The sequence below is a fragment of the Mobula hypostoma genome, chromosome 17 (assembly GCF_963921235.1).
Source record: "Mobula hypostoma chromosome 17, sMobHyp1.1, whole genome shotgun sequence".
Classification (NCBI taxonomy): domain Eukaryota; kingdom Metazoa; phylum Chordata; class Chondrichthyes; order Myliobatiformes; family Myliobatidae; genus Mobula; species Mobula hypostoma.
The window spans coordinates 5539174-5553027 of record NC_086113.1 but is presented as its reverse complement, the minus strand read 5'-3'; the positions used below and the strand labels follow the sequence as shown (position 1 = coordinate 5553027).

Below are 13854 nucleotides of genomic sequence, written 5' to 3'. Positions count from 1 at the left end.
TTATAAAGTGACTTTTGTTTGTTAGAGGTGTGGGAAGTGTTGCAGCTGAATGAAATTTAATGGTCTAATATGCATTTTAGTTCATATTAGTATCCTTATGAACAGGGCTTTCAGAATCAGGTTTATTATCACCGGCATGTGACGTGAAACTTTTTAACAGTAGCACAGTTCAATGTAATACATAATCTAACAGAGAAAAAAAAGTCAATTATATGTATTGAATAGATTTTTTTAAATGTGCAAAAACAGAAATACTGTATATTTAAAAAAAAGTGAGGTAGTGTCCAAAGCTTCAATGTCTATTTAGGAATCCGGATGGCAGAGGGGAAGAAGCTGTTCCTGAATCACTGAGTGTGTGCCTTCAGGCTTCTGTATCTCCTACCTGATGGTAACAGTGAGAAAAGGTTTAGGTTGAAAGCATAAATTCAAGTTTATTCTTATAATGCAACCGCATGACACAACATTCCTCTGGACCACGGTACGCCCACAAATAAGTTAATAAAACATCATAAAATATAATTCAAAGTTCATGTAATACACAGTACAGTAAACAGCTTGCTGTCCTAGTGATGAGACCTCAGTGATGGCAGGGTATTCATTAGTCTCACAACCTGAGGGAAGAAGCTGTTAGCCACTCTGGCAGTCCTGTTCCCGATGCTTCTGTACCTCCTTCCTAACAGTCAAAGAGATTGTGGGATGGGTGATAAGAGATCTTCATCAATGCTTCATGGATCACTACATCATTTTGATTTACATGTTGATTTTTAAGTGAACAATATTGATTATTTTACCTTTAGAATTTTTGCTAACAGATTTGTAGTCAACAACAACAGTTTGAAGACTTGGTATCCAGACTAATGGTTAATATGTTTGTAAATTGCAATATTACAGATTGAACACATGAAGTTTTGTTTTGAAAGTTGGATAGAAATTCAAAATTGTCAATGGATCTGAGTGTAAAAGATCAGGAGATTTGATTTATTATGTTCTCTCATTTACATGGTTGTGCTGATATTTAACATTTTTGTAATCTTCCACTTTACTATGACTGTTTAATCATTCAGTCATAGTTTATTTCTATTACCTTTGTTAAATAATGGAGTGATATCATTAGTTTTCCAATTCAGTTGACCTGCTGTTTTGAACCATCATGACTCAAGCATTAAGGATTCTCTCACCTATATTTTGACAATATATTTAATGGTAAATTCTTACTGTTATTACATATTTAAGTGCTTCATGTTGTTAAATAATTTTCTATGTACAGATATATTAAAATCAGACAGTGATGAAGCGTCCTCTTTAGTATATTCACCTCTCAGCAGTGTCAAAAGCCCTCACAAATCTCCTGTCAAATCACAGACTCTTACACCCGCTGCTAAAAAAGGTAAGCAGTTATTTTTAATTCTTTGCTATATAATTAAGGACTAAGGAACTGGAAATGAAAGCCTAGAATAGTATTAGAAGCAGAGATAAAATAAATTCAATGGAAACTGTTAGATTCACGATTAAGGATTGAGAGAAGATATTTCTTAGAGAAAGTTGTGTATTTTGGAAGTCACACTCATAGATGACTATGGACGCTTAGTCAATTGATAAATTCAGGGTTAAGACAGCACTAGGGAAATTAAAGGCTATAGAAGGCAAGTGTAGGTGGTGCATAAATTCAGCAATGGTTTTATTCATTGGAGGAATAGATGAGGCTATGTGGCCTCCTGCTAGTCTGGGTTTTGTTTTGCTTGCCTTTTCACAAAATTATTTGAAACTTAAAACACTAGGAATCTGACTAGCTGATAATTCATTGAGGATCTGCAGTACTTAAGATTGTCTTTTGAGTTAAACATTTAACTGGGTTTCAAGTGTCCTTTTAAGTATATGTATAACATCACTCTAAAGGTGATGAGGCAAGTTGTTGCTAATAGTTTTACAACTGGAGGTAAAGAGTATACAGTAAACTACAAGCCTTTATAAATCATTTGTGTGATTTAATTCACTACCACCTGGAAGTTTAGTTTGTGTCTTTACCTATTGACTTTGGAATTTATCTCTACAGATACAGCTGAACGTGCAATGTATTTAATGGAGTTTGTTTTCTGATGTTCTGGTTGTTGCTGACTATACTCTTAACACTATTGCATTTCTACAACTGGATTCAGTATTTCCGCTTCTTTTCTTAGACTGAAATCACACTGACCCATGAAGCAGTCCTGGATGCTCAGTAGAAATCCATTTTATCCTCTGCCATCTGTCAATCTACTTTTGTTCATAATGGGCGACATGCAAATTCCATCTGTTGTGTCCCTATATATTTTTTATCATGTTAGCATTTTTCCTTTGTCTGGAAATCTGTACTACATAACCAACTGCCAGAAATTCTGTCTGTATTGCTTTGCTTTGGAGAGAGTTATTAGTTGCACCATAAAAGTCCTAGATTACCACTATATATCACCCTCTTTCATCATTTTTCTGTATTCTGCCATAGTCTACATCATACAAATATTTATAACATTTATGGAAGCTGCATTGCAGTGGACAGGACGGCTCTATGTCAAAACTGTCCAATGCATCACCGGCACCAGTCCACCTGCCATCAAGGATCTATGCAGAAAGATGCTGGTAAAGGGTCAGTAACATCATGAAGGATCCTACCCCACTCATGGACTATTCATCTCACTCCCATCTGGGAGGAAGCAAAGTAGCATCCACACTTTCCCCAAGCTGTAAGGCTATCCCATCATACCACCAATCACCTTATATACTGACACTCCTGTGCCTAGTGTCACTTTATGGACATACAAATCAATTTGTGTATCTAAACTAGCTTATGTATTTATATTTATGGTGTTATTTTGTGCTTGTGTACTGGAAATGACATGAATCACATTCAGCAGTGAAAAAACCACCCAACACCGATGGTACATCCAAGCCCAAGCGACCACCTAAAGCTAAGAAATCGGACCCTATGGATTCTGACTCTGATTTGGGCAGCGGCTTGCCTAAAAAGACAACAACAGTGAAACGGAAGCTTCCACCCAAACCGAAGAAAGCAGATCGCTCGGACTCCGATTCTGAATCAGACTTGGACTTTGGCATGCCAAAGAAATCGGGAGGTACAAAAGGTATCTTAAAACATGCCAACTATCTTATTTTTGAATTATCTTAAAATAATCTTTCTGACAGTTTAGTATTTGTCTTAGACATAGAATTACACAACATAGGCACAGACCCATTGGTCCAATTCATGTTGCCCTTGATGCTGATCCCTTTTCTCTGCATTAGGCCCATATCCCTCTACTCACTGCCAATCCAAAATTTATTTGGAATTGTATCTACCTCCACAGCTTCCCCTGGCAGCTTAATCCACATAACCATTACAATAAGACCATAAGGAAAAGGAGCAGAAATAGACCATTTGGTGCGTTGAGTCTGATCTGCCATTTCACCATGGCTGATCCAAATTTCCTCTCTGCCCCAGTCTCCTGCCTTCTCCCCGTATCCCTTTATGTCCTGACCAATCGAGAATCTATCAACCTCTGCCTTAAACATACATAAAGACTTGGCCTCCACGACAAAGAATTCCACAGATTCACCACTCTATCTAAAGAAACTTCTCCTCATCTGTATTCTAAAAGGACACCCCTCTATTCTGAGGCAGTGTCCTCTGGTCTTAGACTGTCCAACATAGGAAACATCATCTCCACATCCACTCTATCAAGGCCTTTCAACATTCAATAGGTTTCAATGAAGTCACCCTTCATTCCTTTAAATTATTGTGAATACAGGCCCAGAGCCATCAGACACTCTTCATGTGACAAGCTATTCAATCCTGGAATCATTTTCATGAACCTCCTTTGAACCCTCTCCAGTATCCGCACATATTTTCTAAGATAAGCGGCCCAAACCTGCTCTCAATACTCCAAGACGGGCCTCACCAGTGCTTTATAAAGTTTCAACATTACATCCTTGCTTTTTTATATTCTAGTCCTCTTGAAATGAATGCTAACATTGCATTTGCCTTAATCACACAGACTCAATCAGCAAATTAACTTTTAGGGAATCCTGTACAAGGACTCCCAAGTCCCTTTGCACCTCAGGTTTTTGTATTTTCTCTCCATTTATAAAATAGTCAACCCTTTCATTTCTTCTATCAAAGTGTACGACCATAAACTTCCCGACACTGTATTCCACCTGCCATTTCTTTGCCCATTCTCCTAATATGTCTTAAGTTCTGCCGTAGCCTTCTTCCTCAAAACTACCTGTCCCTGCACCTATCTTCGAATCGCCTGTAAACTCTCCAACAAAGCCATCAATTACATCATCCAAATTATTGACCTATAACGTTAAAAAAAATCAGTCTCAACACAGACCCCAGTGGAAAACCACTAATCACTGGCAGCCAGCCAGAAAAGGCACTCTTTATTCCCACTATCCATGCTAGAATCTTTCCTGTAATACAACGGGGGTTGTAGCTTGTTAAGCAGCCTCTTGTGTGGCACCTTGTCAAAGACCTTTTGAAAATTCAAGTACACAATGTCAACCAATTTGCCTTTGTCTATCCTGCTTATTACAAGAATTCCAACAGATTAGTCAGGTAAGAGTTTTCTTTGAGGAAACCATGCTGACTACGGCCTATTTTATCATGAGCCTTCAAGTACCTTGAGACCCCATCCTTAATAATCGACTCCAACATCTTCCCAACCCTGAGGTCAGACTAGCTGGCGTATAGTTTCCTTTCTTCTGCCTCCCTCCCTTCTCGAAGAGTGGAGTGACATTTGCAATTTTCCAGTATCCTGGAACCGTTCCAGAATCTAGTGATGCTTGAACGATCATTACTAATGCCTCCACAATCTCTTCAGCGTACACCATCTGGTCCAGGTGACTTATCTACCTTCAGACCTTTCAGTTTCGAAAGAACCTTCTCTCTCGTTATGGTAACTTCACATACTTCATGCCACCTGACACCTAGAACTTCCACCATACTGCTAGTGTCAATGACAATAGGTGCAGGAGTAGGCCATTCACTGTGATCATGGCTGATCATCCACAATCAGTACCCTGTTCCTGCCTTCTCCCCATATCCCTTGACTCCGCTATCCTTAAGAGCTCTATCTAACTCTTTCTTGAAAGAATCCAGAGAATTGGCCTCCACTGCCTTCTGAGGCAGAGCATTCCACAACCCTTATGTGAAAAGGTTTTTCTTTACTCTGTTCTAAATGGTCTACTCCTTATTCTTAAACTGTGGCCTCTGGTTCTGGACTCCCTCAACATCGGGAACATGTTTCCTGCCTCTAGAGTGCCCAATCCCTTTTTACGTTTCAATCAGATCCCCTCTCATCCTTCTAAATTCCAGTGTATACAAGCCCAGTCATTCCAATCGTTCAACATATGACATTCCCGCTATCCCTGGAATTAACCCAGTGAACCTACGCTGCACTTCCTCCATAGCAAGAATGTCCTTCCTCAAATTTGGAGACCAAAACTGCACACAATACTCCAGGTGGGGTCTCACCAGGACCTTGTACAACTGCAGAAGGACCTCTTTGCTCCTATACGCAACTTCCCTTGTTATGAAGGCCAACATGCCATTAGCTTTCTTCACTGCCTGCTGTACCTGTATGCTTACTTTCAGTGACTGATGAACAAGAACACCCAGATCTCGTTGTACTTCCCCTTTTCCTAACTTGACACCATTCAGATTGTAATCTGCCTTCCTGTTCTTGCCACCAAAGTGGATAACTTCACATTTATCCACATTAAACTGCATCTGCCCACTCACCCAACCTGTCCAAGTCACCCTGTATTCTCAAAACATCCTTCTCACATTTCACACCGTCACCCAGCTTTGTGTCATCTGCAAGTTTGCTAATGTTACTTTTAATCCCTTCATCTAAATCATTAATGTATATTGTAAATAGCTGCGGTCCCAGCACCGAGCCTTGTGCTACCCCACTAGCCACTGCCTGCCATTTTGAAAAGGACCCATTAATCCCTACTCTTTGTTTCCTGTCTGCCAACCAATTTTCTATCCATGTCAGTACCCTACCCCCAATACCATGTGCTCTAATTTTGCACACTAACCTCCTATGAGGGACCTTATCAAAGGCTTTCTGAAAGTCCAGGTACACTACTTTCACTGGCTTTCCCATGTCCATTTTCATAGTTACATCCTCAAAAAATTCCAGAAGATTAGTCAAGCATGATTTCCTCTTCGTAAATCCATGCTGACTCGGACCTACCCTGCTACTGCTATCCAAATATGCCGCTATTTCATCTTTTATAATTGACTCCAGCATCTTCCTCACCACTGATGTCAGACTAACTGGTCTGTAATTGCCTGTTTTCTCTCTCCCTCCTTTCTTAAAAAGTGGGATAACATTAACTATCCTCTAATCCACAGGAACTGATCCTGAATCTATAGAACATTGGAAAGTGATTACCAATGCGTCCACGATTTCTAAAGCCACCTCCTTAAGTACCTTGGGATTCAGACCCTGGGGATTTATCACCCTTCAGTCCCATCAGTTTACCCAACACCATTTTCTGCCTAGTGTCTTCCACAGTGATGACTGATACAAAAAACTTATTCAGTTCTCTGCTATTTTGTTGTCCCTCATTAATACCTCCCTAGCATTGCTTTCCAGTGGTCTGATAACCACTCTTCCCTCTTTTACACTTTATGTACCTGAAGGATCCTTTGGTATCCTCTTTAATATTACTGGCTAGCTTACTTTCGAATTCCATCTTTGCCTTCTGTATGTTTTTAAAAGCTTCCCAGTTCTCCAACTTCCCATGAATCTTTGCTCTATTATATGCCCTCTCTGTAGCTTTTACATTGGCTTTGACTTCTCGTTAGTCAACTTGTGTGTGGAAAATAGCCTTTAGATTTCTCCCCTTACCTTCAACATATGTCCTTTGGTTTTGGACTCTTCCACTCTTGAAATTTTATGAACATCTACAAGGTCACCCTCTAGCTTCCTATGTTCCAGTGAGAAATAACGCAGACTAACCAATCTCTCCTTAAAGAAATCCCTCCATTCCAGGCAACATGGTGAATCTCTTTTGCACTCTGTCTTACACTACCATATCCTTCCCGTAGTGCGGCAACCAGATTTGTAGGTAGTACTCCTATTGTGTCCTGATCAATGTTTTGTACAAATAATAGCCTGTTAAATTCTTATGCCAATTCCTAGGCATATGAAGGCAACCATTTCAAACACCTTTGTAACCCTATCTACCCTGTCATCATTGTCAAGGAGCTATGAACTTGCATCCCAACACTCCTGAAGGCCCTATCATTTACTGTATTTTCTTGTTAGTAATTCAACATCCCAAGATACATACCTCATACTTTTCTGGATCTCCATATGTGAATTTTTTTCATCCATGTCTTTTGATCCATACAGTGGTTACAGTCTTCCATTCAGAAAAGCACCCGTCAAGCACCATCGTCTACCTCCTATTGCCAAGCCAAGCCAAGCTTGGGTTCCATGTGCCCTAGCCCATAGGACCAGGAAAAGATTTGTTAAAGTCCATGTAAACCATATGTACTATTCTGCCGTCAATAATCTTCGTTACTTCCTTGAAAAAACCGAAACATTAAAGTAAATTTACTATCAAAGTACACGTTACTATATACTGTCCTGAGATTCATTTTCTTGCAAGCATTTACAGGAAAAATACAATAGAATTTTATGAAAAACTATACATAAACAGATTGGGTAGCATAGGGGTTAGTGTGATACTCTTACAGCTTGGGGTGTCGATGCTTGGAATTCAGTTCTGGCGTCCTCTGTAAGAAGTTAGTATGTCCTTCCTGTGAGCATGTGGATTTCCTCTGGGTGCTTCAGTTCCCCTCCCACATCCCAAAGACGTACCAGTTAGTAGGCTAATTGGTCATTATAAATTGTCCCATGATAGCTGGGTTAAATAGCTGGACCGTGAGGCATGTTGGCTGACAAACAATCAATGTGCAAAAGAAGACAAATTGTACAAGTAAAAATAATGAGAATATGTGTGGTTAAAGAACCTTTGAATCAATATTGACTGGAATTACCTTTGTGTAAGGACTTAGATGGGATGAAATTCATAAAATGCATTTGAGAGCTTTTAATGCTGTACAGTATGTAAGGGTTGGTGTTGCTGGGAGCTATTTTAGGAAATGAGGATGGACAATTTGGAAGTGTGTGGAAGAGTCCTATTGAAACATCAACCATAGATCATTCAGTTTCAAGACAGTCTTGGAAAAAGAAAAGGATTTGCTCCAGACTTAAGGTCTCAAGCTCAGCACTTTAATCTCAAACCAGACTTTTTAAAACGGCCACTCCCGCTAGAGCTTGCCTTCCATTCAATGTATATGCTGTTTATATGCTGCTGATAGCAAAAATAAGATTGCCTTGTCTTGCGTCAGGTAAAAGCCGCGGAAAGAAGAGAAAGCAATCTGGCTCAGAAGATGATGAATATTCTCCTTTGAAGAAGCCTATTAAGTCAGCAGCAAGCAGGGTTCGTACATCCACTACTTCATTACAATATTTTTTTACTTATGTTTTTAAATTTATCAATTTAACATAAAGCTCAAGAAAATCTATCATTATTAAATAGGCATCAATAACAAGATCCAGAACTTACTTGAAAATAAAAATATAGTTACTTCAGCAATATCTGTTGTGGAATTTACATCAAGCAGTTGTTGGATAATCTCCACCTTCAATGCGAAATTATACATCCTGAAGGAATAAAACGGGCTAGAATCAGTCCAGCTGCATAAATGCAGGTGACTGGGCTTTTAACACTACTTAACTTCTAATATCAAAAAGCTCTCTGCCACCTACAAATAGCACATCACAAATGGATGGAATATTTTCCACTTACAAGGAGTCAGATGTAACAATACTTAATTCAGGTGAAAACTGCTTTATCACTGCTTCGGTTAATGACTGAAAACAGTTCCACCAAAATATTCCAGTAATGAATAAATATTAAGTCCATCTGCTTAGATCAGACTCCTCTGTGACAGCTCTTTAGTAATTAATTAAGAGTACGTCTTAAATATTGTAGTGTGCATTAAGTAAGCTAACTCCTTTTTGAGGGTCATCTATAAATATTTTTTAAATTTGTTCCAGGTATGCTTTCATTTTGTTACAGTTCATCATATTAGTTGAACTTATTTTTTGGGGTCTGGTTGTCTATTGTGTGGAACTAGTAAAAGTAACAAAAGCAATTATTTTTGATTGAAATAATTATAACATTTCAGTTCAAAATACAATCTTACATGACTTCACATGGCAAGAATTGAAGAATTTAGGTAATAGTGCATTCTTATCATTCCATATCAGGAAGATGTCATTGATTTATTCATGTAGCTACTGCCTGTTGAATGATCATCTTTTGAAATCTATGAAATAGCATTTTACAATTTGCATACTTTGACCAAGTATTCTTGTTTTGGTCTTGTCTTTCACTGACACAAAGCTCTTTGAAAATGTAGAAGTCTTGTTCACCCAAGCCGACTGTTGTTCTCAGGATGGACCTGTTTGTAACTTCCACTAAAGTTTTAAGGCTACTACACAATACGATTGGTTCTTCAGTATTGCCAGAAACAACAATTCATAATTAAAGCAGTAAGACTGGGGGAAGAGATGAGCAAAATGCCATTTTGTACTGTAGACTGCCTGTATATTCAGTATGTGCAATTATGCATTTGAAGAATTAGAAAAACCAATATAATGTAATGGAAAATAACAGAAATTAAAATTCAGGAGTAGCAAAAGACCCTATTTATGGGTTTTCAAATTAGCATTTTAAAATATTTATTTTAAAAATAAGGCTTCCACAAGAAAAGTTGGTGTCACAATTTTTATCGTCTTTCCATAATAACACGTGTTTTTAATTGCTTAGAGCAGAGGTTCCGAACATTTTTTATCTTATGGACCTCTACCATTAACCAAGGGGTCTATAGACCCCAGGTTGGGAACCTCTAGCTTAGAGCATTAAACAGCCATATTATTTATTTTAAATATAGTAGGAATAATCTGTACAACATACAACACTATCTCACACTCAGATTGTGTTCAATGATATATTAACATTAAATTAGAAACAGTTAGCACAAAATAACCTATTTCTGATTATCCTAGAAATCTAAGAAGTCGTCGTTTAATGCTGATGGTGAAAATGATTTTGAGACGGTGGATGGGATTCGATCAAGCACACATTCTGATGCATCTCAGTCAAGGCAGGGCCGAGCCAAGAAAGAGGTGAAATATTTTATAGAATCAGATGAAGATGATTACAACGATGATATGTATGATTAACTGTTTAAAAGGATAATTCCAGAAAAATTATGTATCTTGTGTCTCTTTATTTTTATCTCTTCTATCCAATTCTTTTGTACATTTTGGCTCGTTTTTTGTGAAATTGTACCTGTTTTTATTGTGTGTAGATGTTCTTAACATTTTATCATGCATTCATGCAATTTTACTCACTTTTTTACTTATAATAAGATTCATGTCTGTTTTGAGTAGCCTGGTAGAAACGTGATAGATTGCTGAAAGCACACATTTTAACTGTTTGAGTGAAAAAAAATTGAAAATATGAATGCATTTTTTTTAAATGATCTTGAATAAACTTTTAGAAACATACATTTTGTGCCGTGATTTCTGATACAAGATAGATTTGCAACTGAACATATAAAGCAGTTACAGTGCTAGTGGAGGTTACAGGTATAGGCATTTATAAAGTTGGAACATAATCTCTCTACTTCTGCATTCACTTCCTTGACTAATGAAAGTCAGTGTCCTTTATGTCTTCCTGTGTTGCCAGTTTGAAAGATCTTATGTATATATGCTCTTGGAAGATTTTCTTCCTCTATTCTACTCAAGACCCTACCATTCATGGTGTAAGCTTCATCAATGTTCTCAAAATGCATCAACCCACATTTCTCTGGATTAAACTGCATCTGCTATTTTTCAGGTCTTTCAGCAAAAATAGTGATAACTCTCTTCAGCTTGCTTCCACACTACTGTCAATCTTTCTTGCTCATCAACAAACTCACTGATCTTGCCTCCTACATCCACGTCCAAATCATTTAAGTACACAAAGAAACATAGGTCCTGGCACCCATGCTTGTGGGACATTACTCATAGACATCCAATTACAAAAAGAACACTTTTATTAACAGTTTCTGTCCTCTAACACCAAGCCAATTTTGGATTCAACTTGCTGTGGATCCCACATGGCCACCTTTAGGAACAGCTTCCCATGAGGAACTTTTTCAAAGCTTTACTGAAGTCCATGTAAATCACAGCTACTACGCTGCCCTTATCACCTCTTTAGAAAATTTGAATTGGTCAGGTAGGATCTGCTCACTTTGGCTGTCTCTGATTACTTTTGCCTTTCAAAGCAATCGTTGATTTTTTTCCCAGCATTTTCCTTACATTTGGCTCATATGTTTATACTTACCAAGCTCTTCCCTGTTGCCTTTCTTGAAAAATGGGATCATGTTTGCTGTCTTCCAGTCATCTGCTGCCTCACTAGTGCCCAGCATAGATCTGGAAATCACAGTGAGAGCTCCATGAATCTCTTCCCTTGCTTCCTGAAACAGCCTGGGATAAATCCAATCCAGCCATGGGGATTTATCCACCTTTATGGCTGCAAGACCTGCTCTAGACTATATTTATTTAGAGATACAGCACAGAACAGTCCCTTCCGGCCCAATGAGCCACACCATCCAGCAACCCACCTATTTAACCCTAGCCTTTACAATGACTAATTAACCTTCTAACCGAAACTCATGTGGTCAAGGGGAGGATGCAGAATTGAACTTTGAACTCCAACGCCCCAATCTGTAATAGCGTTGTGCTAACCGCTGCACTTCTATCATTCCCTTCACTGCATTCTCCAATTGCAAAATCTGTCCTTTGTAAATACTGAAAAGTGTTCACCCAGGACCTTGCCTATACTTTCTGGCTCTGTACATAGGTTGCCCATATTGTTCATAATGGGCAGTATATTTTCCTGTTTTTGTCCCTAATTATAGAGGAAGTGTTAGGATAACCTTAATTCTGTTTGCCATTTATTTTTCATGGTCCTCTTTGCTCTTCTAATTTCTTAACACTTTTTTAAAAAATCATCATGACAGGCCACGGCAATTATTTGCTCCTTATACAGATTATATGCTTCAAGTTCAAGTTTGTCATCTGACTGTACATATATACAACCAAGTGAAACAACGTTCCTCCTTGGCAACCCACACAAAATGCTGGAGGAACTTAGCAGGCCAGGCAGCATCTATGGAAATGAATAAACACTCAACATTTCAGGCTGAGACCCTTATCTAAAGCTCAATATCCCTTGGCAACCAAGAGTGAAGCAGTATGGTAGTGTAGCAATTAGCACATCGCTTTACAGCACCCACGACTGGGGTTCAATACCCACTGCTGTTTGTAAGGAGTTCGTACTTCTTCCCCATGACCCCGTGGTTTTCCTCCAGTTTCCTCCCACATTCCAAAGACACATGGTTTAGTAGGTTTATTGATCACATGGGTGTAATTGGGTGGTGCAGGCTCATTGGGCCTGACGAACCTGGTATCTCTGTCAAATTCCTTATATTTGTTATCCTTATTTTTTTTTACCCTTACAGGTTGGCCTTGAACTCTTTCTATTACCACATGAATGTTTTCCACTGTGCTGGTGTAGACTGCCCTTCATGTAGATGCTCCCAATCCATCTTTGCCAGACCCTTCCTCCTGTTAATGAAATTAACCGTATCTCAATTTAGGACATTAATTACTGTCCTTATCCTTTTCCATAACCACTTTTTATAGTTGATCCCTGAATCTTTGAACATTCCCCTACTGACACTCCCTCCACTTGACCAGATACATTCCCTAAGACGAGATCCAGAAGTCATAAACATGAGATTCTGTAGATTTTGAAAATCTTGAGCAACACACATGAAGTGCTGTAAGAACTCAGTAGGTCAAAACGTCCTCCAGCATTTTGTGTGTGTTGCTCAAGGTCCTGTAATGCTCCTTCCCTTGTTGGTCTATTTATGCACTGTACTACTGCTGCAAAACAACAAATAGGGATATTAAATCTGATTCTGATGCATAGTGCATCAAAAAGCAGTCCTAGACACACTTCAATTCTGCCACCACTGAGCTTTTAACACTAAGGAAGTACCAAGTTGGTATTTGGAAAATTGAAACCCCCTGGTACAATAACCCTATTTTATTGCATCTTCCTGTGAAGTGGTTCCTTTTGGTAGGTCAAATATGATGGCAGAATATAGTATTAATGGCAAGACTCTTGGCAGTGTGGAGGATCAGAGGGATCTTGGGGTCCAAGTCCATAGGACACTCAAAGCTGCTGCACAGGTTGACTCTGTGGTTAAGAAGGCATACGGCGCATTGGCCTTCATCACTCGTGGGATTGACAGCCTTACTAATCGAGAACCTATGAACCTCCGCTTTAAATATCAACAACTTGGCCTCCACAGCGATCAGTGGCAATTAATTCTGCGGATTCACCACCCTCTGGCTAAAGAAATTCCTCCTCATTTCTGTTATAAAGGTACATCCTTGTATTCTTATATCTGAGTTTATTGTTATTGAGCAAACTACAGGGATGTGGGTCTTGGAGGAGCTTCCTCTGATAAGAGTTATTGCAGTTGGGATGGGGAGGGGAAGAAGAACTCTTCCAGGAGGCAAACAACTTGGCTTCAGAAGTTACTTGCATAGCAAGGGTGATGGGAGTTGAAAGTACTGTAATTGAACGTGTATTTAGCACTTGGGGACATTCTCAAAGGAATAATAAAATGCCACATAAATTCAACTATATTCTTTCTAACATCCATAC

The 13854-nt window shown here is 38.8% G+C and overlaps 1 protein-coding gene and 1 long non-coding RNA gene across 3 annotated transcripts in view; one reads left to right on the top strand and one right to left on the bottom strand.

The window, feature by feature from the left end:
* The window catches only part of top2b (DNA topoisomerase II beta), a 96658-nt gene extending 86029 nt beyond the window's left edge, over positions 1-10629 (top strand). The window contains exons 33-36 of one of the 2 annotated variants that reach the window (XM_063069468.1): positions 1268-1387; positions 2892-3119; positions 8408-8499; positions 10134-10629. In XM_063069468.1, the coding sequence (XP_062925538.1) occupies positions 1268-1387; positions 2892-3119; positions 8408-8499; positions 10134-10310 (617 nt within the window). In that variant the 3' untranslated portion in view covers positions 10311-10629. Of the gene's footprint in view, positions 1-1267; positions 1388-2888; positions 3120-8407; positions 8500-10133 lie in introns of both variants that reach the window. The other variant, XM_063069467.1, reaches the window with a different exon arrangement.
* Positions 2-11539, bottom strand: LOC134357805 (uncharacterized). Its single transcript, XR_010020732.1, has 4 exons — positions 11458-11539; positions 8626-8723; positions 7342-7578; positions 2-382 (listed from the first exon to the last, which is right to left on the bottom strand). It is a non-coding gene; the product is annotated as an uncharacterized LOC134357805 (long non-coding RNA).
* Positions 11540-13854: the final 2315 nt, after the last annotated feature.